At 40.5% G+C, this 25302-nt stretch overlaps 1 protein-coding gene across 4 annotated transcripts in view; it reads right to left on the bottom strand.

Moving 5' to 3' along the window:
• LOC122809252 (myosin-10-like) overlaps positions 1-25302 on the bottom strand; it is a 3714157-nt gene that overhangs the window by 2204233 nt on the left and 1484622 nt on the right. For all 4 annotated transcript variants that reach the window (XM_044080584.1, XM_044080595.1, XM_044080606.1 and 1 more), the window contains one exon: positions 21889-21984. In XM_044080584.1, the coding sequence (XP_043936519.1) occupies positions 21889-21984 (96 nt within the window). The remainder of the gene's footprint in view (positions 1-21888; positions 21985-25302) is intronic.

Here is a 25302-nt window from a genome sequence, read left to right as displayed (position 1 = left end):
AGATTTACTGTGTGTGTGTGTGTGTGTGTGTGTGTGTGTGTGTGTGTGTGTGTGGTGTAAAAGAACTATAAAGCAAATCTGCACTGATACCTGCTTGCTGCCCTGCTGAGGGGGACACTTGTGCAAGTGCAGTGGACTGGCTCCAGTAGGAATGGATGGCAGCATAACTCTCAACATTATAGAACAAGAAATCTGGACAAGGCCATAAATAATAGGGGGCAAAGACCCAAAAATGGGACAATTTATAAATATTGCACTTACAAACTTAGAAAGTTGATAAGAAAATTCACTCTAATGCAAAACCTGTTTAAGGATATGAAGTCTGAAAATCAAATGCCTGTCAACTTTCTGACTTCATTGCTCAATGATTTGCCAGTGATTTGACAGAAACCTGCAATTTTATGAAAAACAGACAAAAAATCTAGATGCAAAAATCTGTACTGTTGAGAGATATGGATGGGAGTCTTGAACCAACACCCAACAATCATTTTCATTTGTTTGCCAAAGTCATTACAGCAGTGTTTTGCAGAGAGGTGGGAAAAGCCTTAAATTTGACTGGTATGTTGTGTGGGTGTGGGTAGTTGTGTTTGTGGAAGGTGGCCTTTGTAAGTGTGGTGCAAATGTTACGGATTATGAAATGGAGAGATTGAGTAAAATTGTGCTCAGTGAAGTCCCTAGCAATTTCATCACTGCTTGATTCAGACATATACATTCCCCTGTGTTTGTCAGTACTATGTTTGACTGCATTGTTTTGGAGTGTAGTTTCACTGGTACAACTACTGCTACTCTTTCAATACAAGTATCTGCTTTACAAGTTTTCTCCAGGAGTCTGTTGCTGAGAGGATGAGACATGCTACAGCTATACAACTAAGACAAACTAGATAAAGCAATGGTAAGAAAAAGTACTAGGTCACATCAGAGGCTTGAAAGGTCATCGTTAATAAACTGAGAATTGTTGTAAAATTTATCATTAAATACCATAAGTTCAGGTTTTACCATAAGAGAATAACTATGTAAAGATACCCATGTCAGCAGCCAAAATGCATTATAAGTTGAATATTTTACTGTGCACATCTTAAATGGATAGACTGGCCTAAACTCTGGACTGAAGCGTTTGCTTTTTTTTTTTTTTTTATTCCTGGGAAATGCTATTCAGAAGTGAAGAGGCATAGAGACATACAAGGGAACAGATTTAGTGGCCCACCAGGCTGTGATTTTTTTTATATGTCTATTGTCATGCAAAGCTGACTAAATAGTTGAATCTAGTAAAGCTGGAAATGTGATACTGTAGCCCACTGAAGGAGGGGAGATGGGAGGAGTAACCTGGCCAGGAACTGAAACTTGCAAAACTGCTCTTTATGAAAAGTCTTTTTTTATCTCAGTAATTTCTTGCCACTTTTGCAAGTTTCGTTCAGAGAATGTGTAGTACATCAGTAGGAACAACATTTGTAAAACTCAGCACATACCAGTCAATGACACATGAGCTGCAGAGTCTCAAACTTGGCAGTTTTTTTCAAGTGTTCCATTGTAAGTGAATGGAAGTCTAGTCTGACAACAAATGGTAGGGCTATTTGTTCTCAGTCTGTGCATTATGGGCAGATTTAGCTTTCCAAAGGAATCACGATGTCTGCCCCCATGAGGGCAGACAAGAGTAAAAACAAAATAAAATTAGGAATGAGTACTTATTTTACTGCAGGCAGCTTTGGGAGGTGTAGTAAATCATGGCAAGATAAAAAAAATATATGTTTTCTTCATCATTTGCCCGTAGTTGTCCTTTAAGCTCCATAACAGCTGTTTTTGGTGGAATATAAATGTATGTCAGAGTAATCCTTGTCCCTTGCCAGTAACCCCTTACTACCACAAATCTACCAATATTTTTTTTTGTTTCCTCTTCTATCACTATTGCAGCCCTTCCAACAGTCAGCATTATCATTCTCCCCTTTCTTCTGTCCCCGACATTGTGCTGAATGTCCATCCTGAAATCCTTTCTTTATCAAATACACATGCTCATTTCTTTCCAAATATGTATCCTGCAACACTATTTGCAATTTATACTTCTTAATATAATTCAATACTTTTTCCTTTTTCTCTAAACTTGTAAGGCCATTTATATTCCAAGATAATATGGACAGCATAGCTATTATGATAGAAAACTATTGTTCCCACCCACTATACATGACATTTTTTGAATGTGTATTTCCAACTTATGTATTACATGCATCCATTAATGTTTGGCAGGATTATTTCCAACTTGTGCACATTAACATTTGTCAGGATGACCCCCAAATAAAAAAGATAAATAAATTTTCAAAACACCCCTATCCACTACTGACTTACAACAAACACATGAAAACTATGTACATCTTCAAAAAAATGAGGTTCAACCCCCCCCCCCCCAGGACAAACTGCACCAAATCAACAGTGCTACCCGCAGGCATTACCGGGCATAAAAAAGAAGTTATGATCTTACCATAATGTTCCATCTGTGTTGTTGATCTTCATTCATTCTTGATGAATGGGACTCTGTTCCGATCCCTCGGAACTGGCTCAGCCATTATAGAGCTCGCGCCAGCCAAATAACTCTTGAACTAAGACTCTATACTCATAATGCCCCTCTCTCTATTGCCTCAGATCCAGTTTGCAGCCAAAGTATAGAAAGATAACAGAAGCCCTGTCTAAGGTAAAACCTAAAAACCTCCCAATACAGATATCCAAACCACCAGAAGTTCTTAGGAGGGGGCAGGAGGGTGGAATGCCAAGAATGAATGAAGACTGACAACACATATGAAACGTTATGACAAGAACATAACTTCTTTATCTGATGTTGTCAATCTTCATTCATTCTTGATGAATGGGACAGAGTCCCCAGCTACTTTATGTCCTGGGCCGCCCTAAGTAAGCATATTTCTAAGCACCACAGAGCCAAAGGAAGCTCTTCCCTGGAGGCCATATCAAATTTGTAATGAGTGATAAAGGTATGTGGAGTGGCCCACGTTGCAGCTGCATATATTTCTTCCATGGAAGCCTTTGAATGGAAAACAACTGAAGTGGATACAGATCTGGTGGCATGCACTTTAACAGTCGCAGGCAACTTGAGGTTATTATGATTGTAAATGAAAGTAACACAATCTCTAAGCCATTTTGATAAGGTAACTTTTGAGATTGGTTTACTCAAAGTTGAACCTGAAAAGGATGCAAATAATTTATCTGAATTTCTAAAAGATTTGGTTCTGTCCAGATAGAAATGCAACTGTCTATGAACATCCAGCAAATGCAAGCAGTATTCACCTTTATTTGAAAACTTTGGAAAGAAGTCTGGCAAATCTATAGTCTGATTAATATTAGAATCCAAGACCACTTTAGGTAGAAAGGAAGGATTGGTTCTTAACACTCTATCTTTATGAAAAAACACATAAGGCCTGCAATTCAAAATCTCTCCTAGCAGAAATAATGGCGACCAGAAAAAGAGTTTTCCATGATAGGAACTTGAGATCGGAAAGAGCTGAAGGACTAAGGATTGTAATACTAAAGTTAAATCCCGTGGAGCTGTAGGATCCTTGAATGGGGCTTCAGACATAAAGCGCCCTTAAAAAAGGTTTTACATAAACAATGGGAAATCAAGGTATGATCATCAAACCCATTGTGGAAATTGGAAATGGCTGCTAACTGAACTTTGACGGTGGAAGCAGAAGCTCCTAGTTCAAAAAGAGAAGCCAGAAATTCCAAGACCTTGTCAGCTGGGGCTGAGAAGCGCTCTAAATCATTCGTATGGGCCAAGATTGAGAATCTCTTCCAATTGTTAAAATAGAATTTCCTCTATATGGAGCCCTAGTGGATGATTTATAAGAAGCCAGAAGGAATTTTTGTACTGGGGAAGGTAATTTGCTCTGCCTGGCAAATAATGGAATTGGAGATACCAAGCTGTCAGCTTGAGATTGTGAAGGTTGGGATGCACGAATCCCTGTGGGTAAGACAGCAGGTCTGGAACTGGGTCCAGAAACCAAGGAGTGTGAATTAAGTGAGGCCAAAGGAAGGGGAACCAGACTTAATGGGGCCAATAGGGTGCAATGAGGATCACGTTGCTTCTCAGTTTTTGGCCTTTCTTCAAGAACAGGAGGAATGAGATGGATTGGGGGAAAGACAAAGTAGTCTTGGGGGCCAGTCATGGAGGAGTGGTTCTCTCGGGGACTCCCCCTGTGGGGGAATTAGGGCAAAATACCTGCTACATTTCTTGTTTATTGAGGAGGCAAAAAGAGAGCAGCAAGGCTGGCCCCAGCACTGAAAATTTTCTATCGCCACCTTGGGATTGAGAGACCACGTTGGAGCTTCCTGGGAAATGCATTGCTATTAGAAATTGACTGGAAGCAAAAGCGATAGCGATAGCCCACTGTCATATCCAGGGAGCTTCCAGACACAGAGGGTAGGATCTGGTTCCACTCTGGTTGTTGATAGACAACATGTCAGTAATCTGGTACAACTGAATTGCAACTGTCCCCGAATGAAGGACAGACTGAAAGGCTTGCAACGCTAGAAGCACTGCCCTCGATTCTAGGACAATGATGTGCAAATTGGCTTCTTGCGGGGACCAAGTGCCTTGAACTGGTCTTCCCAGATAATGCCCCCCCACCTGATCTGGGAAGCATCCGGGGTCACTACAGTGGTGGGCAGAGAAGGAGCGAAGGTGTGGCCCCATAGATCTTCCTCTGACTTCATCCACCAAGACAGATCCTTCTTGCAGTGATTTATCAATATCGGATAAGACATTGGCTGGGTCAGTATCAACCACTGCGCTGCTAAGATCCACTGAAGCAGCCTCATATGATACCTTACACGGTGTACTAAATTTATGGAGGCTGCCACAGATCCCAGAGCTTGAAGAATGAGAAAAGGAGGAACCTTGTTTTTGGAAATGATTAGTTGTACTTGCGACCTTAATTCTTGTAATCTGTGTAGAGGAAGATAGGCTACACAAGAAACCATATTGAGGCATGCTCCTATAAATTCTAGGTCTTGTGTTGGAGTCAACTGTGATTTCACTCTGTTGATCCTAATTCCCAAAGTCTGGAAAAGGTTCAATATGAAGTCTGTGGTTTGAAGCAATAGATGCCTGGTTGGGGCGGTGAGGAGCTAATCATCCAGGTATGGAAACACTTGGAATCTGCATTATCTCAAGTGAGCTGTTACTGCTGCCATGCATTTGGTGAACACCCTGCGGGCTGTGGTGAGACCGAAGGGCAGCACTGCTCTGAAATGAAAATAATTGGCTCCCAGGCGGAAGCGGAGGAACCTTTTGGAGTGTTAATACATGTCTTGAAGGTCTACAGAGACGGCACAGTGGTGCAGCGATTGCATTGTCGCCTCACAACAAGAGGTTCCTTGGTTCAATTCTCGGCTGGGGTGCCTTCTGTGCGGCGTCTGCATGTCCTCCATGTGTTCATGTGGGTTTCCTCTGGGTGCTCTGGTTTCCTCTCATGTTACAAAGACATGCATTTGGAGAATTTCTCCCAGGGCCTCCGCTGAAAATTGGCTTAATTCCAAGTCAGACTTTCCCAGTAAACAAATAAATAAATATCCGATCATTCTCCTCTAGAAAGGGAAGGATAGACTGAACTGTGACCATATGGAATTTTGTTTGCTGAATGAAATTGTTCAGAAGACTGAGATCTAAAATTGGTCTCCAGTCCCGTCTTTTTTGGCACCAAAAAAAATCTTGAGTAAATTCTGGATCATCTTTAGTCTGGTGGGACTTCTTGGGTGACTCTCTTTTCTAGCAGCTTCTGAATTTCTACGGCTGCTTCTTCCCTCTGACTGGATGAAATATTGGGGACTGTTTTTGGGGTTTTTGAAAAGAGAGTAAAGGGAATTTGGTAACCTCTGGTGATAATTCTCTGCACCCAAGTATCCAAAGTTATCAAAAGTTTGGTGCAGTGAAATTCTTCCCCCAACTGCTTCCAGAGGAAAGCAATCGAGCCTCCATTCAGGAGCTATGGTAGGGCTGCCTGGAGAAGGAATCTCTGGAGCCCTGATTTCACGGACCTCCTCTGCCACAGGGACGGCGTCTTCCACAGGAACTCCCCCCTCTGCCCCAAGGGGAGTATTCACCATGTGTGTCTTGAAAAGGCCCTTGGGATTTTCTGAACCACATTTTTCCACTCCTCTGATTCCTAGAGTAGGATCGCTGAGTAGAGAAACAAATGCTCACAGCAGAAAGGGTCTTTCCATCTTTTTCACACTTGGCTAGTGTGTCTCTGACTTTGGGGCCAACCAAGAAAGATCCATCAATAGGAGGATTGACGAAGAAAGACTTCAAAGGTTCCACAAAGTCACACAAGAGCATCCAGGTGTGGCGCCTTATGGCAATGCCTGAACCCACTGCCCTAGTCGTTCCTTTGGCAGCATGAATGATGAGCCACATGGACAAGTTCAATATAGACTCCAGGGTGGCAAGCTGAGAGGCAACTTTATCCAGCACCTCATCAGACACAGCTTCGGTGAGAGTACCCAATACCTCCTTTATCAGATCCTTTTGGAGACTAGTAAAGTGTGCCCTGAAGCTCAAGGAACTAAGAGCGAAGGTAGATGACACAAAGACCCACTTCCCAAACCTGACCATCATCTGAGACTCTTGGTTAGGAGGGTGGACATGGAACTCTCCTCGGCAAATTCCTTTTTGATGGCCACCACCACCACCATGGCATCTACTGCTAAACCCTTTCCCCAGTGTGGTTGGCCTTCTGAAGCTGAGAAGATTTTGATCAGCCTCTAGGGAATCGGCTCTATGGAATCAGGAACCTTCCACGCCCGCTGTGTGATAAGATTAATAAGGTCGTCAGAGGGTGGGGTCATCCTGGAAGTAGATGGGCAAGCACCGAAAGCCTGCAAGAACACAGATTCTTCTGAGGATGGGTTTGTGGACTTCCAATCACCCCTCTGTTTTAAGATTTCCAGGATGTCTCCAAATTACACATCTTCAGGGGGTGAGTGGGGGGGGGGACCCTCCCCTTCATTGTAGTCTGTGTCTTCTGTGACAGATTCTTCTGGAGTATCTAGATGCTTCCTCTTGTAAGTCTTCTTATGGGGCGGTTCCTCAGTGGAAATCTCTAAGGAAGACACTGAAGAAGATGGGCCCTTAACAGGGACATCTTGCCATTTTAGTGCCTGCTGTCCCGACGTGAGACATGCTAACAGCTGCAGTACAGAAGGTACAAATATGTGACACTCCAAAGTAGAAGGCGCCAGCTGAGAGCCCGCCAAGGCTAAAGCTTTCTCCACGATCTGGAAGGAAGGCCCACCTAAAGATGAATGGGAAATCGGAACCGAGAAAGACAACCTCGGAACAAGGGTCACACCCCGCTTTGAAGGACCGCCCTCCAAAACAGGAGCTGGGGAAGAGTCTGAAACTGCCAGGGTTCCAAGAGGAAGAACATACAATTGGTACTGTACCAGAGCCCTCCGAACTGACAGCCAAACTACGGCCCCGAATGTCTATCTGTTCCGAGGGAGCCGAAGACATCACAGCCAATCCAGGTACCGAAGAAGGAGCTTCTGTCGGTATCATAGCAGCTGGAATTGGGGTATCGAAGTGCAGGGCTCCAAACCAAAAAGGAAGATCGGAGGAGGAAGACAAGTAGGAGTCCTGGGAGAATAGACCTCAACTCCGAGAGGAAGTGAGGTCTGAGCTGGTGCGAGAAGACCCCTGGCCGCCAACAGCTGATCCACTAATCTCACTGAGTCTATCTCAGAAAGACTTCTGGTTGATAAGACTGTCATCCCCAAGGGAGACTCAGACCTATCCACAAATGGCCTTGGGAGTTGAACCAAAAAAAGGGGTCTATAGAAGGGGAGTAGCTTATTCTGGGAGGTATGAATGCTTCGAGCTTTGGCACCGTATGCTGCAGAGCAGATGGAGAAGTCGGAACCGAATGGAAGGTCATAGATACCGGCACCAACAAAACTGTCAGTGCCGAGACTGTCAAGGTCGGTGTCGATGAGGCTGTTTGTGCAGAGGTTATCAAGATCAGTGCAGAAACTGTCAGTACTGAGGGGGTCGTGATTATCACTGCCAAAGGCTGTTTCACAAGTTTTGGGACCTTACTCTTCAGTTCCGAAGAGATTGAAGAAACCAGAGACTTATGCCTTTTGCAGTCCAGTGCCAATGGTGAGCTTAGCACTGAATGACTTCTCTTTTTCTGTTCAAATTTAAAGACTCTGGCTTAGAGAGGGGCTTCTTCAAAGGAGGATTTTAATAACCCCTTTAAAATCAACTTATTTTGGTGCTCTGCCAAGGTTCTAGAACTAAAACCTTGGCAAATCTTACAATTAGTTTCTAGATGGGGCGCACCCAAGCAATATACACACAAAAGATGCCCGTCAGAGTTGGGTTATCTTTCTTTCACAATTTTGGCACTGCTTAAAGCCAGATGTGCCTTTTTGCCTCTCCGACATTTTAAAGAGATCACGCACACTCATACCCGTAAAGGACAGGAAAGAAAAACTTACCAACAATGGTAGGGAGAAATACCTACAAAAGTAATCGGAAAGAGAAAATACCAGTGATGGTATCAAAGAGATTGCCAAGAGGTAAAAGGGAAGGGGGGAAAGGAAAAATTACCAATGATGGCAATAAAGAATACCGTTAGGTAAAAAGGGTAGAGCTGATTTAGACACAAACACACCACACTAAATAACGCAATAGAAAAGGGAATACATTATTCTATAATATAGAGAATGTATATAGAAATATTGATCAAATTGCAGCACTTAGCTGGAGAGTATCGGCTGACGTGTCTTGTTATCAGAGTGGCAAACGAGATCTGAGGTAATGGAGAGAGAGGCATTATGGGTAGAGTCTTAGCTCGAGTGTTTTTTGGCTGGCGTGAGCTGTATCATGGCCGAGCTGGTTCCGAAGGGTCAGAACAGAGTCCCATTCATCAAGAATGAATGAAGATTGACAACATCAGAATTAAGGTTATCCATGCTAAAGCAAATTCTACAACTTGTGTTTCCACTTACACTGACTGCTGTCTGTTCTTTTCTTACCTCTATTCTCCTCTCAGATGTGAAAAATGGCTTACATGTTTTCAGACAACATTAACTTTTAGCACTAAGAAAAACTGCACTGGCTATCTTTAAATAAAACTAAATTGTACATCATTCTATTAAATGCATTAAAGAATTACCACTGACAGGGAGACTGCTATCTCTTACACACTTCCCATAATTACAAACTATTTTTTCACTGAACTGATTGACATAGTATCTTTAAATTTTACATTTCCCTCAGCAAAGAATGCTTGGAACTCTCATTAATTGCTTGAACCAGATGACCTCCCTCTCCGTGGAGAAGTACTCAGTAATGAATCGTTTTAAATTTCAATCAGAACAAATCTTTGTAAATTTCTATCAGAACAGAATGTACAGCTGCCTTCAGCTGCAGATTTCTTGACTCACACGGAACATTTGCTAATGGAAAAAAGGCATGCTAATATCTTTGCAGTTAGCATTTTTCATGGCTTTCATTATTTTACCTTATTTTAAAGTGTATTTGCTTACAAAAAACATTTGTTTACAGCTTAATTCAAAGGCATTAATCTGGACATTCACCTTTGTAAAAACAAAAGAAAATATCTTAATTTTACATATACCATAATCAGTAAACTTTTACATCCCACCCCCACCCCAGCAACCCAAGATCACAACATATTAACATTAAACTTACTTTTGTTCAGACTTTCATCTCCTGTTATACTATATAGCCTAAAATTTGTACAACTAAAAAAGCACTTATTTACTTTAATATCTTTAACATATACATCAATCACAGAAAAGACTCCCCCCCCCCCCACATTTAACATATCACTGACTACACACTACACAAAACTGCTTCAGTATATATAATATGCAGTTTATATCATGAAATGATTTGTACAAATGCTAATAAGAACAACATTTTTACTTATATTTACTTTTTTCCTTTTAGTGTCCTTCTAAACATTAATAACAAAGTGCGGTATATACTTTACAGTCCACCCACAAGTTTAACAAAATCAACAAAAGTCCAGTCTTTTTCATCCACTTTTTCTTGCAAAGCTATATTTCACACATGCTTTACAGACTCCCATTATTCACTAATTTCAGTGTTACTAGTCTTCTTCCTGTTCATCTCCATCTCCCAACAACAGACTCTGGATCGAGTCCAAAGTACTCCTGATTTTTCTAGTGAACTCGTGTTTTTTTAGGTCTCTCAAGCATTTTCCTTTAGAAAACATCTCACTTGCAGTTTCCCAATGAACCTTACTGATGGACTAACTTTTTCGTTGAGATGCTCTGCAATCAAAAATTACTTTTATCCTCCATACCAGAAGGCAGCTGGATACACCTGCCTCACCAGCTCTGCCAGACTGCTGGGATACATTTGCTTCTATTCTGCCTGGATCATAGGAAGTTACTAGGATAATGGCCCCGGGGCCCTTACAAGCCTAGCCAAGTTTTACCCTTATTTCTACAATCAGCACCTAATGCCGATGTCCAAGAGGGACACAGGTAGAATTTACGGTTACCCATCCAGTCGTCCAGACTGTGCTTGAAGAGGGCCAAAAAGGTGCTCTGTTTGACATGAAGTGGGAGTCTGTTCCAAAGGTGTGACAACCTCTGGGTGACAAATCTCTCTCTCCAGCAGGTTCTATTAGTCACATACCAGGTTTAGGCCTTTAGAGCAAGTAACCCATGTACCATATGACTTGTGGATATGTAGCATTTCCAAAAAGACAGAATCAGAGATTGCCTTATATGAAGGCAGAGATCACCACTGAGTAGTCTGTATGAAATGGAATAAAGTGACAGTGATTTCAGACAGTCCACACAGGACAGATGCTGAAGACCTTGAATTTTCCTTATGAGGAACCTATGTGGTTTCTCCAATTGCTGCAGGTGCTTGGAAAGGTATATACCAAAAGGGGGTGTTGTACGTATACTGGCCTGGTAGTACAGGGAGGTTATAACTTTTTTTTCTGTAGGCAATGCCCTTACTTATGAGATGAGCAATACAAAATGCTCTTCTCACCACTATGGAGACATGGTGATCAAAGGTAAGACTGCTGTCAACATGTGTGACCAGGTCTCTCACAACTGAGTGCATATTTAGGGTGTTGCTATTGATGTGGTAGTTAGCAGGAACATCACTCTTACCAAAAGGGATGATAATACATTTTTTGCATTGAGGTTAAGGCCATGATTTCATTTGTTTGGGTAAAACCCTCTTGTAGGATGCTGATATCATTTGGAGATTCAATGACTGCTCCCAGTTTGCAGTCATCAGCAAACTTACTCAGACACAAACCTTTAGTTTCTGTTTGTACTTTGGAAAATTAGATTCCAAACAGTAGAGGTCCCAGGACTGATCCCTGTGAAACACTACTGGTTACAGGTCTGCTGTCGGAGGTGGAGTCACCTATTTTGACTATATGTGTTCTATCGGTGAGCCAGTTAGGGACCCATCTAATGATACATGGGCTGATACCTAGCTGAGTGAGTTTGTCAATGATGCCTGAGTGAAGGATAGTATCAAAGCCTCGGCTAAGTCTAGGTAGGCTGTATGTACATATTTCCCCTCACCCAGGGCCTTGACGACTGTCTCAAAGATGTCCACCAGGTTTAACAGGCATGATCTCCCTTTGAAAAAAAACAAACTGAGTAGGGTCAAGTGTTTGGAGATTACCTATATCTTTGTTAAGGTCGATAATGATTCGTTCCATGATCTTGCAGATAAGGCTAGTCAGGCTAATAGGTTTATAGTTCCTGGGGTCAGTGGAAGCACCACCTTTGTGCAATGGAATAATGGTGGCTATTTTCCATTTAGCTGGGATGAAGTCGGTGCTTAGACTAAGACTGAAAAGAGTTCCCAGTGGTGTTGCTAATTCTTGTTGGAGCCCATGTAGGATGTAGCCTGGGATGTACAGTAAATAATCATTTTCTACAAACACTCTTGTCAGTATGATTGCATTTTTGCTGATATAGGTCTTGGATGTCTTTTATGGCCTGGTTTAGAGTATACACTCAATGTGCCCTTTCAATTAACAAATCTTGCTGAGGAACACAAATCCAGTTGCTTATTTGTACTTTCATAAAATTAATATAGTCTGTTCCTTCCAGTTTTTCTGGAACTGCAGAAAATCCCAGGTTTTCCCTGCATACACTGTCTTCTAACTCTACTAATTTTTGAAAGAGCCTTTCTTGAGAAACCTCATACTTGGCCAGCTTTTTCTTCATTTCAGCCTCTGATGTTTGCAGTTTTTATCAGTTCATCTGAACAACTAGTTAAAAAATCTTCTATTATTTTCAGACTTTTATTTGAGTTGATATAGTCCTTTAGCGTGTCGTCATTTATTTTAATGACCTGAGTACATTTGATTTATTTTTTCTTCTAAATTACTGGAAGCCTTCTCTTGAACCACAGCTGAAGCTTGAACTACCTTTTACTGAACAGCTGCAGAATCCTCCCCAAACAGTATTTTCACCCTCCCTGGTTGATTTTATTTCGGGTTTTCCAAAAAATTTTCTTGCTACAATCCAGGCAATATAGTTACTAGCCAGTAATTGAATTTTACCCTCTCAAACCCCTCCACCAAAAAAAGACAGATTGAAGAGCACTCCTTTTTCTGAGCATCTGTTCTCAGACGGGGAAAGCTGAAGTTAAGCTGTTGCGCAATATGCAGCCACCTTGGAAGTCCTGATGCCTTGTAATTCTGATGAAAATCCATGAGGTAAGCCAGACATGATGGCATGCAGTCACTCTGGTACCTGCTACGTTTGCTACACTACCCACAGCTATGTGAGCAAATAGGTTCACAGGTACTTACCAGGCTATATTAATCTGTGAAGATCTTAGGAAGCCTAGCCTTGCATTCTTAAAGTTCACAGGTTCATAGGTGTGTACTAGGAAGATGACCACTAGGGCCTTTTTAAGCCTAGCCATGTATCCTAAATCTGACAAGTTCTGGTACCCTTGACAAGCAAAAGCAGGGGCTTGGGAAAGGAAGCATTTAAAAGCAGGGGCCTAAGGGACGAACCATTTACAGAGTGCATGTGTCCATTAGAGACATAGGTGCCAAACTAGAGAAGAATTTCCTGCTCCACATCCAATTGTTCAAGTTGCACTTGAATTGGGTTAGGGAGAACTCTTCTTCACATGGATGAGGAGCCTGTTCCAGAGAAGGGGTAGTCTCTAGGATACATATCTGACTCTCCAGCAATTACTATTTATATCGCAGAAAAGGTTTAAGTCTTCAGAATGGGTAATTCTGGTATTGTTTGTTTTGTGGACATGCATGAGGTCTACTAGGGTGGGATCTGGCAATGTCTTTCCCCTCAACAGCCTGTAGGAAACAGAATACAGTGATATGGCTTTGAGGCAGTTTGCAAAGGATATGTCACTTATGCCCTGTATTCTTTTAGTGAGGGACCTCTGGGGATATTCCACTTGTTGGGGGTGTCTGGGTAGGTACATACCAAAGGGGGCACTGTACTCAATGAATAAATTTGATAAATGCTATAAATGCTAAATACAGTGGAACAATGACCTGCTTGGACCTAGATGCTATACTTTTGTTTATGAGTTGCACAACACAGAATGATTTCCTCACAACTGCAGTTTTTAGCCCTTATATTTTATATATGAATAACCCAGAGGCAGCCACAATAAGAACATGTTGGAACATTTACTTGTTGCCCCTATTCATGATAAACTGGTGGGTGACTTTGTGGTTTCCCATCCATTCATCCAAATTATGCTTGAAAAGAGTAACAGAAGTACTTTTCTTAAAGTGGAGTTGAAGACGGTTCCTCATAGATATCTATCCCACCAACATGTTCTATTTGTGTTGCAAGAGACTGACATCCATTGAAGGGGTGTTCATGCTACCAGTGGACTTCCAAATGTGCAACAAGGGTGACAGGATAGGGTCTGATGAGGCTCTATAAGCAAGACAGAAGTTGCTACAGCTTTTGTGTTTTAGGCCATTGATTTATTTATTTTTTTAGTGAGAAAGCTTTGTAGTAACTCCAGTTATGGCAAATGTTTGGACAGGTATATTTTGAATGGAGTATTATATTCAATGATCGGACTGATGAGAGCTGAGTACAGTGGAATGATTACATCCTTAGACCTGAGCACTACACCTTTAGATATAAGCTGCACAAAGAAAAAACACTTGCTTATTAAATGGCAATCAAAGGACAGTTCATTTTCAGCTTAGGTTCCCGGATCCCTGACTAGGATATCAACTTTCAGGGGTGTGTTGTCAATGTGACAGTTGCAAGGGAAGTCATGCTTGCCGGAGGATACACTTACATATTTTAAGGCATTTCCATGGTTTTGAGATAACCTACTTGTTTGAGAAAGACCATATTGCAGTATTTTAGAGTCTACCAGGGGAATTTATGATGGCACCAAGTATACGTCTGCCTGTTAACTTAGTCAGTCATAAACCATTAATATCTGCTTTGACGTCAGGGAGGTAAATGATAAAGAGGAGTAGCCTAAGGACTGAACCCTGGGGTACACCATTAGTGAATCATTTTCTGGAGGAGGTACAGCCAGCCACCCTAACTTCCTGAGTTCTATTTCTGAGCCAGTTTGATATCCAAAGAGTTGCATAGGTATATACTAGGCTAACAACCACCAGGGCCTCTATAAGCCTAGCCACACAACCTAAACTAATTGTTTTCCCTTGTAACACATGAGTCTTAATTGGTGGGGGATATTTGTTAGGAGGGGTATGTTCATTAGGAAGGGTACGTTAGTTAGAAGGTTGCTAAATGGTGGGGGGGGGGGTGTTTAACATTGGCCGCTGTCTATAAGAGAAACAGCAGCCAGCCTGGGACTGAATGTATAATTACTCATCCAATAACAGTTAGGGACTGTTTACTGTCAGCCTCTGTCTAGAAGAGACATGGGGGCTAGCCTGGAGATGAATTTACAATTTCCCATTCAATGGTCTGGATTATGTTTAAATAGGATTCAGGAATGACTCTGCTTCACATGGACTGGGAGCCTATTCCAGAGCATGGGGAGTCTTTGTGACACATCTGTTTCACCAGCATGCTCAATCTATGTCGCAAGCAAGGTTTAAATCCCTGAATCTTGTGTTTCTGGTGCTGCTCATTTTGCAGATGTGCAAAAGCTACATCAGAGTTGGATCTAAGGACAAGCAGAGATTGCCTCTCAACAACTAGTAATGGAGACAGGGCTCTAAGGTGATCTACATAGGACAATGTGTTAAAACCATGGATTCTCTTGGCAATTAACCTCTGTGGGCCTTCCAACTGTTGAATATACCTAGTCAGGTGCACTGTACCTGATCAGGGAATATTGTACTCAATAGTGGGTCTGATAAGGACTGAGTAGAGTGGTACTATGACTTCCTTGGACCCGGATGCCATACTCTTAATTATAATTTTGGGTGACATAGAATGACTTTCTTACTACCTTGTTGTACATGTTGATCAAAGGCCAAATTACTGTCTACATATGTTTCCAGATCTCTAACTACTGTGTCAACTCTTAGGGGCATCTTTTGCTTGGGTGGATGTCATCCCAAAAGGCCCTATAATGCACTTTTTTGGACTGAAGTTTTAACTGTGGCTTTATCACCAGTCATTTGTCTACGCTAGATCCTCTTGCAAGATGTTAGTGTCAATGGGAGAATTTATGACAACTTGCTGAGAAAAAGGCCCTTCACATTACCTTTGACTTCTGAGAAATAAATGCCAAAGAGGAGTGGGCCCAGCATGTAGCCCTGTGGTACTCCGCTGATGACCTGCCTCTTGGTGGAGGGGGTTTCATCTATCCTGATTTTTGGGTTCTATCAGTAAACCAGCTGGCAATCCAGTGAATTATTAATACAATTTATGCTTATTTCGGTGAGTCTGTCCACAGTGCCTGAGTGGGATATTGTAGTGAATGCCTTAGCCAAGTCTAGGTAGGAGGTATGCATTATTTCCCCTTCATCCATTGCCTTGGTTACCTTCTTAAAGAAGTCTATCAGGTTAATTAAAAATGACCTTCCTTTGACAAAACCAACCTGGGATGGGTCCAGTGTCTGTAGGTTGCCATTGTCTTAGTTGATCAATTCCATGACAATTTCTTCCATGGTTCTGCATATTAAACTAGTCAGACTAATGGGCCTGTAGTTGCCAGGGTCAGTTAATGGTCCACCCTTGTGACGGGGGATAACCTCTGCCATCCTCATTCACTTGGTATATAGCCTGTTTTGAGGCTTTAGTTGAAAAGTGACTCAAGTGGTCCTGATAGGTCAGGTTTCAGAACATTTAAGAGGCAACCTAAGACAGTGTCCAGCCCCACTGAGACTGTATTTTTATCCTTTATGAGCGCTGCTATGACCTGTTCCCTGCTGACAGCTTGGGGGATTAGCTTGTACAGATTTCACGAAGGTTGCTGGAGGGGGGGAGAGTGGGGTGGAGTGAAGTTTCAGTTGAACTTGTTGGCCAGCAGATAATTTATGTCCCTCTGCTCAGTGAAGGTGGTACCATTTACTACCAGTTATGCACACTGTTGCATGTAATCGGAGGTTTCGGGGACAGCTGTAGAAGGCCTTGTGGTTGTTTCTAGCCTGAGAAGCTACCTTGACCTTTGTAATTGGCCTTGCTGGATTTAATGAGTCCTCTTAGCTTCCTGTTTAGTTTATGTAATGTGCTCTTGTCATTATGAAAGTCACTCTTTCTAAAATTGGCCATGACTTTTTTTCCTTTTGCCATATACCCTGTTAAAATTAGGATTCCACCAGTTTCGTTAGTTTTGTGGTTTGTTTTGGGCTAACTTCTGGCAGGTACAGCAGCCTCTATGCAGCCATTTACTTGTTTATACAGTGTTTCTATAAATAATTCTGTACAGGCTGTTGTGAATTGTAGGTTAGACAGGATGCTTTTTGACAAACTATCACTTAATAGGATGCTGTTTTTGCTGGGTTTTCTAAGTTGATTTTTATTTTGAATAAGACAGCTTTGTGATGCAACCTGATCAGTGACAGCATAACACAGGGGATGGGGGTGGGCAGCACTCTTCTATATAGGTGAGAACTAGGTCCAGTATGTTCGAACCTCTGGTTAAAGTGCACACTAACTGAGCCAGGGCATTTGTGTTAATAAAGTCCAGGAAACTTGCTTTCAAGTTGGAGAGAGTGCACATTTCCCAGTTTATAGAGAGATTAAAGTCTCACATGAATAGAATGATTGGTTGAATGGAGAGTGCTTTCAGTAGGTCTACACAACAGCTGTGGAATTCTTCTGATATAGATGGTGATCAATACCTTGCTAAGATATGGTAAGGGAGTCTATCTAAGTGATCTGAATGTGGATGAACTCCAGCTTATCATCCTGTTTAACCAACCTTGAGGTATATTTGTTGCTAATGTAGATCAAACCTCCTCCACCTTTACTGAAGGACACTTCTGAATGCCTTTGTAATGTGTAGATATGTGGCAAATACTGATTTCCCTCATCCATTGCTTTAGTACTGCAGCTGAAGGTCTAAATGTGCGGAAGGCACTGTAGCCTTGCAATACTTTCTGTGGCTTTAAAGCATGTCTCTTTAATGGCAAACATGTCTATATTCACCAGAGTGAGGACAGCTTGTAGGATGTTCAGTTTTCTGTAAAGGCTCCCAGCATTAAGCAATAACACCTTTAGGTTCCTTTGGGTTTTATTTGCTATGCTGGTAGGTTTGTCACTTTGGCATTGCCTAAAAATGCTCTAAGTGGCTGAATAAAGTTTCAGCCAAAATTTGGAAGCCCACAGCAGACAGGTGCAGGCCATCTTTGTTCAGTACTACATAAAGGGCTTAATTTTATTCCTACAGCGAAGGGTGATCTAGTGACTGTGCTCACAGACCTTAAGATTTTCATTAGAAATGTAAATTTAAAGGTTTTGTTTGGTAACTCTGTCGTTAATGGAGTTTCATGTAAACGGCGTGGTACCTTTATACCTTCTAGTATGCCTGTGGTTACAGCATTTCATGATTTGTGTGAGAGGGAATTAAGAATGTTGTATTCTGACTGCAATATTCTGAGATTTTCTCGCTTTAATTTAACATTTGATGAGTATCAAGCGCTCAAAAGTCTACAGGCGAGCAAAGATTTAGTGATTAAACAAGCCGATAAAGGTGGGGCTGTAGTCCTTATGGATCGGCCTAAGTATATATCTTTAGTTTCTGTTCTACTGAATGATGTTGAGGCTTTTAAACGTATTACATCAATAGATGTTAAAAGATGTATTAGTTATGTCAATATGATGATCTATGATTTGCAAATTAGTGGTGATATTACTCTGGATTTATTTCATTTTTTTACTGTTTCTTGTCCAGTTATTCCTTGTCTCTATGGGCTGCCTAAGATACACAAGTCGGTGACCAACCCCCCCATGAGACCAACTGTATCGGGAGGGGGGTGGATCACCGAACCTATATCTATATATTTGCAAACACAATTGCAACTATATTTACCTAAATGCACTTCTGTGCTAAGAGATACATCTGATTTCCTTTGTAAACTGCGTGTTTGGTTTAATAGTATTGGTGGTTCCTGTCGACAAAGTGAGTATTTGTTTGTAACGCTTGATATAGCATCCCTTTTTACTGTAATACCGCATGATTTTGGTATTGAGTCTATCAGACAATTTTGATCTCCCAATCTTCTCTTGTGAATAGATCTGTTGAGAATATTTGTTCTCTTCTAGATGTAGTTTTGAGGAACAATATTTTTCTGTTTGATGAATGCTTATATTTGCAACTCACTGGTGTAGCCATGGGTACTTCTGTGGCTAACACTTATGCCAACTTGGTATTATACCAATGGGAGAAAGCTTATATTTATAATTTGGATAATTCTTTTGTAAGTAATATATGTTTTTATCAACGTTTCGTTGATGATTGTTTTATGGTTTGGAAAGGTTCCCTTTCACAGTTGAATTAATTTGTTCATTATTTAAATGCAACCACCAGTTTCTTGAAATTTAAGATGGATGCCTCTGATAGTGAGATTAATTTCTTGGATGTTAAGATACAACTACGCGAGGGTTCTATCCATACCAGTATTCACAAAAAGGAGATAAACTCTGATAGATACATTAAGTATTCCAGCATGCATGCCCCACATGTCTTTAAGGGGATTGTTACTTCACAGTTTAATAGAGTTAGTAGATTAAATACTGATGATGCTACATTTAATTTACAGTTGGATGAGATGTCCAAAGAGTTTCTGGATAGTGGTTATGATTCTAAACTAGTTTTAGATTTAAAAAATAAAGTTTTAGTTAATAGGAAGACAATATTGAAGCCGATTTTTCTTGGGGATGATGTTGGTTCTGTTAACCTAGAATGTTCAAAAGTATGCACTAGGTATCTTACTAGTTATAATACCTTGACTTGTTTTGTAAAACAAATAATACAGAGGAATTGGGTTGTACTAATGGCCTCTAGTGAGATTAAAGACATTCTTGGTGACAGGCCTTTTTTCTCATATAGAAATATGAAGTCCTTGAAGAATATGTTATGTTACAAAGATTTTTTCAGGCCTGTAGAGAGGACTTTTACCACTAAGCTGTTTGAATTGTTCTTGCTGTTCTGATATTGTGGTTGGTTGCAGTGATAAGTTCAAACATCCTATTAGTGGTAAAGTTTATCAGTTTAATGTTTCTACCACTTGTGTTGCATCTAATGTGGTGTACTTAGCTAATTGCGTGAAATGTACTGCATTCTATGTGGGTAAGACCACTAGAAAGCTAAAAGAACGCATCATTGAACACAAATCGGTGATTAGAAGGGCCATCGACAGTAATGCCTTGTATAAGCACATAGTTGATTCAGGTACTGAACATAGATTCTCCTTTAGAGTTATTGATGTAATACGGCCTCCTGCCAGAGGTGGTGATAGTGGTAATTTACTTGAATTAAAAGAGTATGAATGGATTCTTAGGTTGAACTCTGACCATTTTCCAGGTTTAAATAATATGATTACCTTGAAACCTGTTCTTGTTAAATTGCAACATACTAGGTTGCGATAATGTTATGTTTTTTCTAATTTTTCTAATTTTAATGATTTGTTTTATATACTTGTGGTCACATGATTTTTGGACTGCTGGTCATGTGACTTCAGTGACCTGTATTTAAACCATTTGGTTTTTAGATTTGTTTGTATTAGTATTGAGGAAGGATTTTATCCGAAAGCTTTGCTATTATAAAGTGTGTTTTTCTCAGTTCTGGTTGTTATTCATAAGAAAAAGGAAAACAGCACACACCTTCACACACTCTAGTGGGGGAGGGGAACTAGCTGACTAAACAATTAGATTAACAGACACTAAATATAAGAACCACTAACGAGAAACTACCCGGGGTTCACACACACAGAAACGTACAAGGGAAAGATAGGAAAAATAAAAGATATTTGAATTCTTTTGTTAATTTTACTCACAAACCAACTCGGAGCTCGTTCTGAGAAGCTATCATAAGCCGCGGCAAACGAGATCTGAGGGTTATAAGGAGGTAGCAGGGCATTGTGGGTAAGGGAAGGAGCTTGGAGCTCGGATCTGTAAGCTTGGAAAGCTGCCGGCTCAGATCCAAATCGGATCCGATACCCACAGGTTGCCGACCAAATGAAGTTAACTACTTCAGATCTCTCCTTTAATGCTGAGGAAAGCATGTCCTCAAAAAAAGGCTAGCCAATAGTTTGAGGATTTGGGATACCCAACCAATAACACTTTGAATTTTATTTCCAAATGAAAATGGACTAAAACAGAATCTAAAAGTTAATTTTCTGTGGGAGACAAAGCCCACCATTCTGTCATATAAGGGGCTATCTCCCTGCACTCTCTTATATCAACTATGAAAGTTGCTGCATCTCAAGAAAAGAAGACTCCCACTTAGGTAATATCTGTAAAATTATGCGGCACCTTGCATGGTCACAAATTACAAAAGAAAACCCATCCTACTCCTTAAGTTACAAGGTAAAAGATGTGGTTCCACAATTTTTTGTTTTAGTTTGGCAGGGGTTTGTCATTAGCTGCTTCCTGTTTCCTCTAGCATCTATTCCAATCACCGTTCTTCCCCAGTCTACAAAGCTCTTCAGCTTTTCGGTATAAAGTCCTCTGCTGCCACCAGTTCAATCAATTCATAAGTTATACATTCATTATATATATTTTCCCTGTCTTGGCTGCATTTTCTTCTCCACTTCTGTGTTGGGAAGGGGAAGGAGAAGGGGGAAATGCAGTGTCGTATAAAGTGATGGTGATGCATTTAGTTCTGTGATCCCATGACAGTGCTGTCCTGGTCAACTGTTTCTTCTTGAAGTGGGGAACAGTGTAGCACCAACAATGTAAGCCCCTGCCTTTCCTGCAAAAGGCAGCTACCTCTAGAATACTGTCCCATTTGTCTTAACCTCAAACCCAGCCCTGAATTTGGATCTTCAGTGATGCAGAGCCCCAGCTACTGTACTAGTAACTTGGACTAAAGGTTATGCCACGGTCCTTCACACAGATTCCATCCACTGATTATGACTTAGACTAGAACCACAGGTGTAACTGCTTAGAAACTCTCTTTCCCACAATGGGTTTGGCACAATAGTTAGTCTTCACCTCACAGGCATAAGGTACAAGGTTTGATTCTTGTGTTAGTTTATTGGCTATGCTTAAAATGACCCTTCACAGCAGTTAGCCTAGTATTCATCTATAAACCTATAAAGATTTATTTTACACTACTACAAAGTAAGCTGCTCTTTTCACTTACAGATAATGCCCAGAACACTAATAATGTAAGATGCATCCCAGGCTTCCACTAGTTTGCATTACCTTTTCCAGCTTCATATGAAAGACAGTTTTATTTACCTGTGTTGTCAGGCATGGAGGCTTGATCTGTGTTTCTTTCTTTCTTAAAGACGATATTTCCATACTGAAGAACTGCTGACACCATCCGTAACATGCCTGTAGTTAAAAATAATTAAAGATAATAAATATTTATTTTTCCAACAGAGATTTTATACACATTTTTCTATCACAACATTCATTGTTGATCTCCTGCCTTATAGTTATACCCCACTCATTTGTCAGCACAGGAATTAGATTAAAATAACAGTAATAAATATTAATTGCTGCCAACATAAAGTTTTACTACATTTAAGTCACTTACTGTTGAACTAGAGAATGTACAATACCGTGAATCAGTAATAAATATTAATTGCTGCCAACATAAAGTTTTACTACATTTAAGTCACTTACTGTTGAACTAGAGAATGTACAATACCGTGAATCACACTGAACAGTCTCAGCTGAAACAGCCATCTCTTCAACCAAAAAAATAACTTAGTTCAAACTCAATACCCTACAAATTAATACAGCCACAGTCCATACACACTGACAGCAGACTGCAGGTATCATTGATACACATGCCACAGAATGAATGTTTTTATTTTTTATTTTACCAATCTGTCAACCAGATAAACCCACAAAGCACAAACCACTTTTCAGGAATGCCCCAGGAAAACTGTCTTCTTATGTGACTTGCTCAGAGTCACACAGAAGACAAACTAAAGTCGAGGAGAATCAACCCTTAGAATACTAGGCTTATGCTTATTAGCCACATGTAGCCTTAACTCTCATGTCAGTTTTCAGAACTCTCTTAATTCAGTCTGAAGTTTCAGTGCACTGTGAAGACCAACAAACAAAAAATAAGTACAAGACACAATGTAGTTCACAACAGCACAAGAAAGAGAAACATCCATCTAAGTCCCATAATGCAGACAGACAAAGCCATGACTATGGACCAGATGACCCATGTTCGATTAGCAGCACAGGAGTTTGAGAGACTAGGCTGGGAGAAAATGAGTTTGATCAGCTTTTGTCAGCTCACTCAATTTGGGTGGTGTGAAGCAGATAGGTATGTATCAATGGGGACACATGCGGTTGTGCTTATATCCCATCTACAGTGGCCAAGCTGTCTTACCCTATATCAGGCAGGGATCACCCTCCTGATTCAGTAAACAAGAGATGTTTGAGGGACTACAAACTCATGCTTCTTCTCCAGATAAGGCAGCAAAGGTTAGTCCAAGAGAATCCTACTAAAATGGATGGGTACATCACTCTGTAGGACCAGCACACTGGCCTTCACCCTACCACCCTACCACCCAACTTTAACTGCTGGGAGAGATGACAGGTCAAAAGGCCTTCTCCAAGCAGAAACAAATGACATGTAGAGCTCTCACCTAGCTCAGGGAAGCCGAGCTGTTGCCCACCCCACTCCATCCCTACAATTTTCATTCATTCTGATATTGGATAAGTTGCTCAATTTTAGGCTTTCCATTAACCTCACTCCTCTTCCTGAACAATACTGTCAGAAAATTGTTCCCAGTGATTCCATTTATTTCTATGAAATTTGCTCCTTCCCTTTTCTAACCATCGCAACTCCAGTTCTTTTACCTCCTTTACAATATTTAGTGTTTTAATTACAGTTACTTAAATCTTGATTTCCATTTTCCAGTAATTGCTTTTTTTAGTAGACATTAAACTAAATAAAGCCTTACCGTGTCTAGGCAACTCGGACACTATAATCTATGTCTCTACCGGACACAGGTAACCTGTAAATGGTTCATCTCCCAAGTCCCTGCTTACACTTATCAAGGGAATCAGAACTTGTCAGAGATTTGGGATGCATGGCTAGGCTTAAAAAGGCCTTTGTGATCATTAGCCTAGTAAACATCTATAAACCTATGAAGTAATCAGTTCTTTAGACACAACCATTTGTTCCCCAACATTTGTGTCAACATACTTTGCAGGGAATTTTTTAAATATTCCAACTTAGTACATTCCCAAAAAACATGTTCCCAATTAACTCTATCATTCCCATTGTGCCTCTATATTTGTTATCTACCTGAGGAAGAATCTTTTAAAGTCTAGATGTGGCATAAAAATACATACGCAAATACTTCCATCCAAAAATCCCACACCTTCTGGACTTTGTACATACCTGGGGGCCTTACAAATTTCCCCCATTGTTTCTTTTTAAACTGCCTTTCCATTTCATTCTTATAGCTACCATGCATCCAAAATCCCAGTCTCTCTAACTTTTGAACCCTACTCCTACTTAATTATTGCTTCCAACGCCTCATATACCATCCTTATCAACCTGCTAACCCATTAGGGAATGCAAATGCTGCCACTGTCCTACTCATAAAATCTCAGATTAATCTACTGACTGCATTCTCTGTATCAAGACTCTCTAAGAACAAAATTTCATATATTTCCTAACTATCTGTATAGGACGTCTGGTTGTTTTTCTTGGTACAAGGTTCCCATGTTTGGCTACAACTCTTTCTACTTTTTGTTGCCTAAGGTGATGTACTAAAAGTTTTGCACTCTTAATTTTTTAAATCAAATATTGCTGCTTAAGAGCAACCTTTTTAAGCTCGGGCACATTATCCACATACTCCTTTATTTTCCCTCTAGCACTATGCAGTTGCTCCTGTACTTGTTCCACTTCTTCTGCAATTCTTTAACCTTCGTTAACCCCTCAAAATAATTCCAATTACTTCTTTCCCATATCTCTCTTATATTTATACCATGCTTTTAAACTCCATTTTCATTTTATTCCACAGAACAGCTATCCCATCTAAAATAATTTATATCTTCCTAATAACTCTTAAATCATATCCACTGCCATTTCTAAAATTCATCTTGTTTTAACAGTTAAGCAAGAAAGTGTCAGTGTCTAAATTTTACATCACTACTCTGCATCTTATCTTAGTTTTTGTTGGTGAATAGTCTGATAAAGTTACTGTATGGATCTCAAAAGTTTTCAAATAAATACATATACTTCTGTGAAATGCAACTTCTACCTAATCCAGCAAAATTACAGTATTTTGGATAGTAATATGTAAATTCTGCCTACTAAATTCACAATATCCATACCAAATACTCTCATGTACTTCATAAATCTGCCCCTTTGTTATATTTTCCTTTCTAGGTCCCCCAGATATATCTTTACTATTACAAGTCTGGTTCCAGACCCCAAAAATAAACAATATCCCCTGCTAAAAGCTTATTTCCTAAAAATTCTCCTAAGCATCATAATAATAATTTTAGGCAGAATATAAATGTCAATGCAGTCCTCCTCCCTGCCAATAACTCCTTAGTATCACAAATCTACCCTTATTGTTCTTTTTTTATTCTTCACTAGTGGATCTCCTCTCACAATCAATGATATTACTCGCCTTTTCCTTTGTCCCTGATACTCTACTGAATACGTAC

Source organism: Protopterus annectens, chromosome 1.part1, assembly GCF_019279795.1.
Source record: "Protopterus annectens isolate FY-2018-M chromosome 1.part1, PAN1.0, whole genome shotgun sequence".
Taxonomy (NCBI): domain Eukaryota; kingdom Metazoa; phylum Chordata; order Ceratodontiformes; family Protopteridae; genus Protopterus; species Protopterus annectens.
This window is presented reverse-complemented; position numbering and strand designations above follow the sequence as displayed.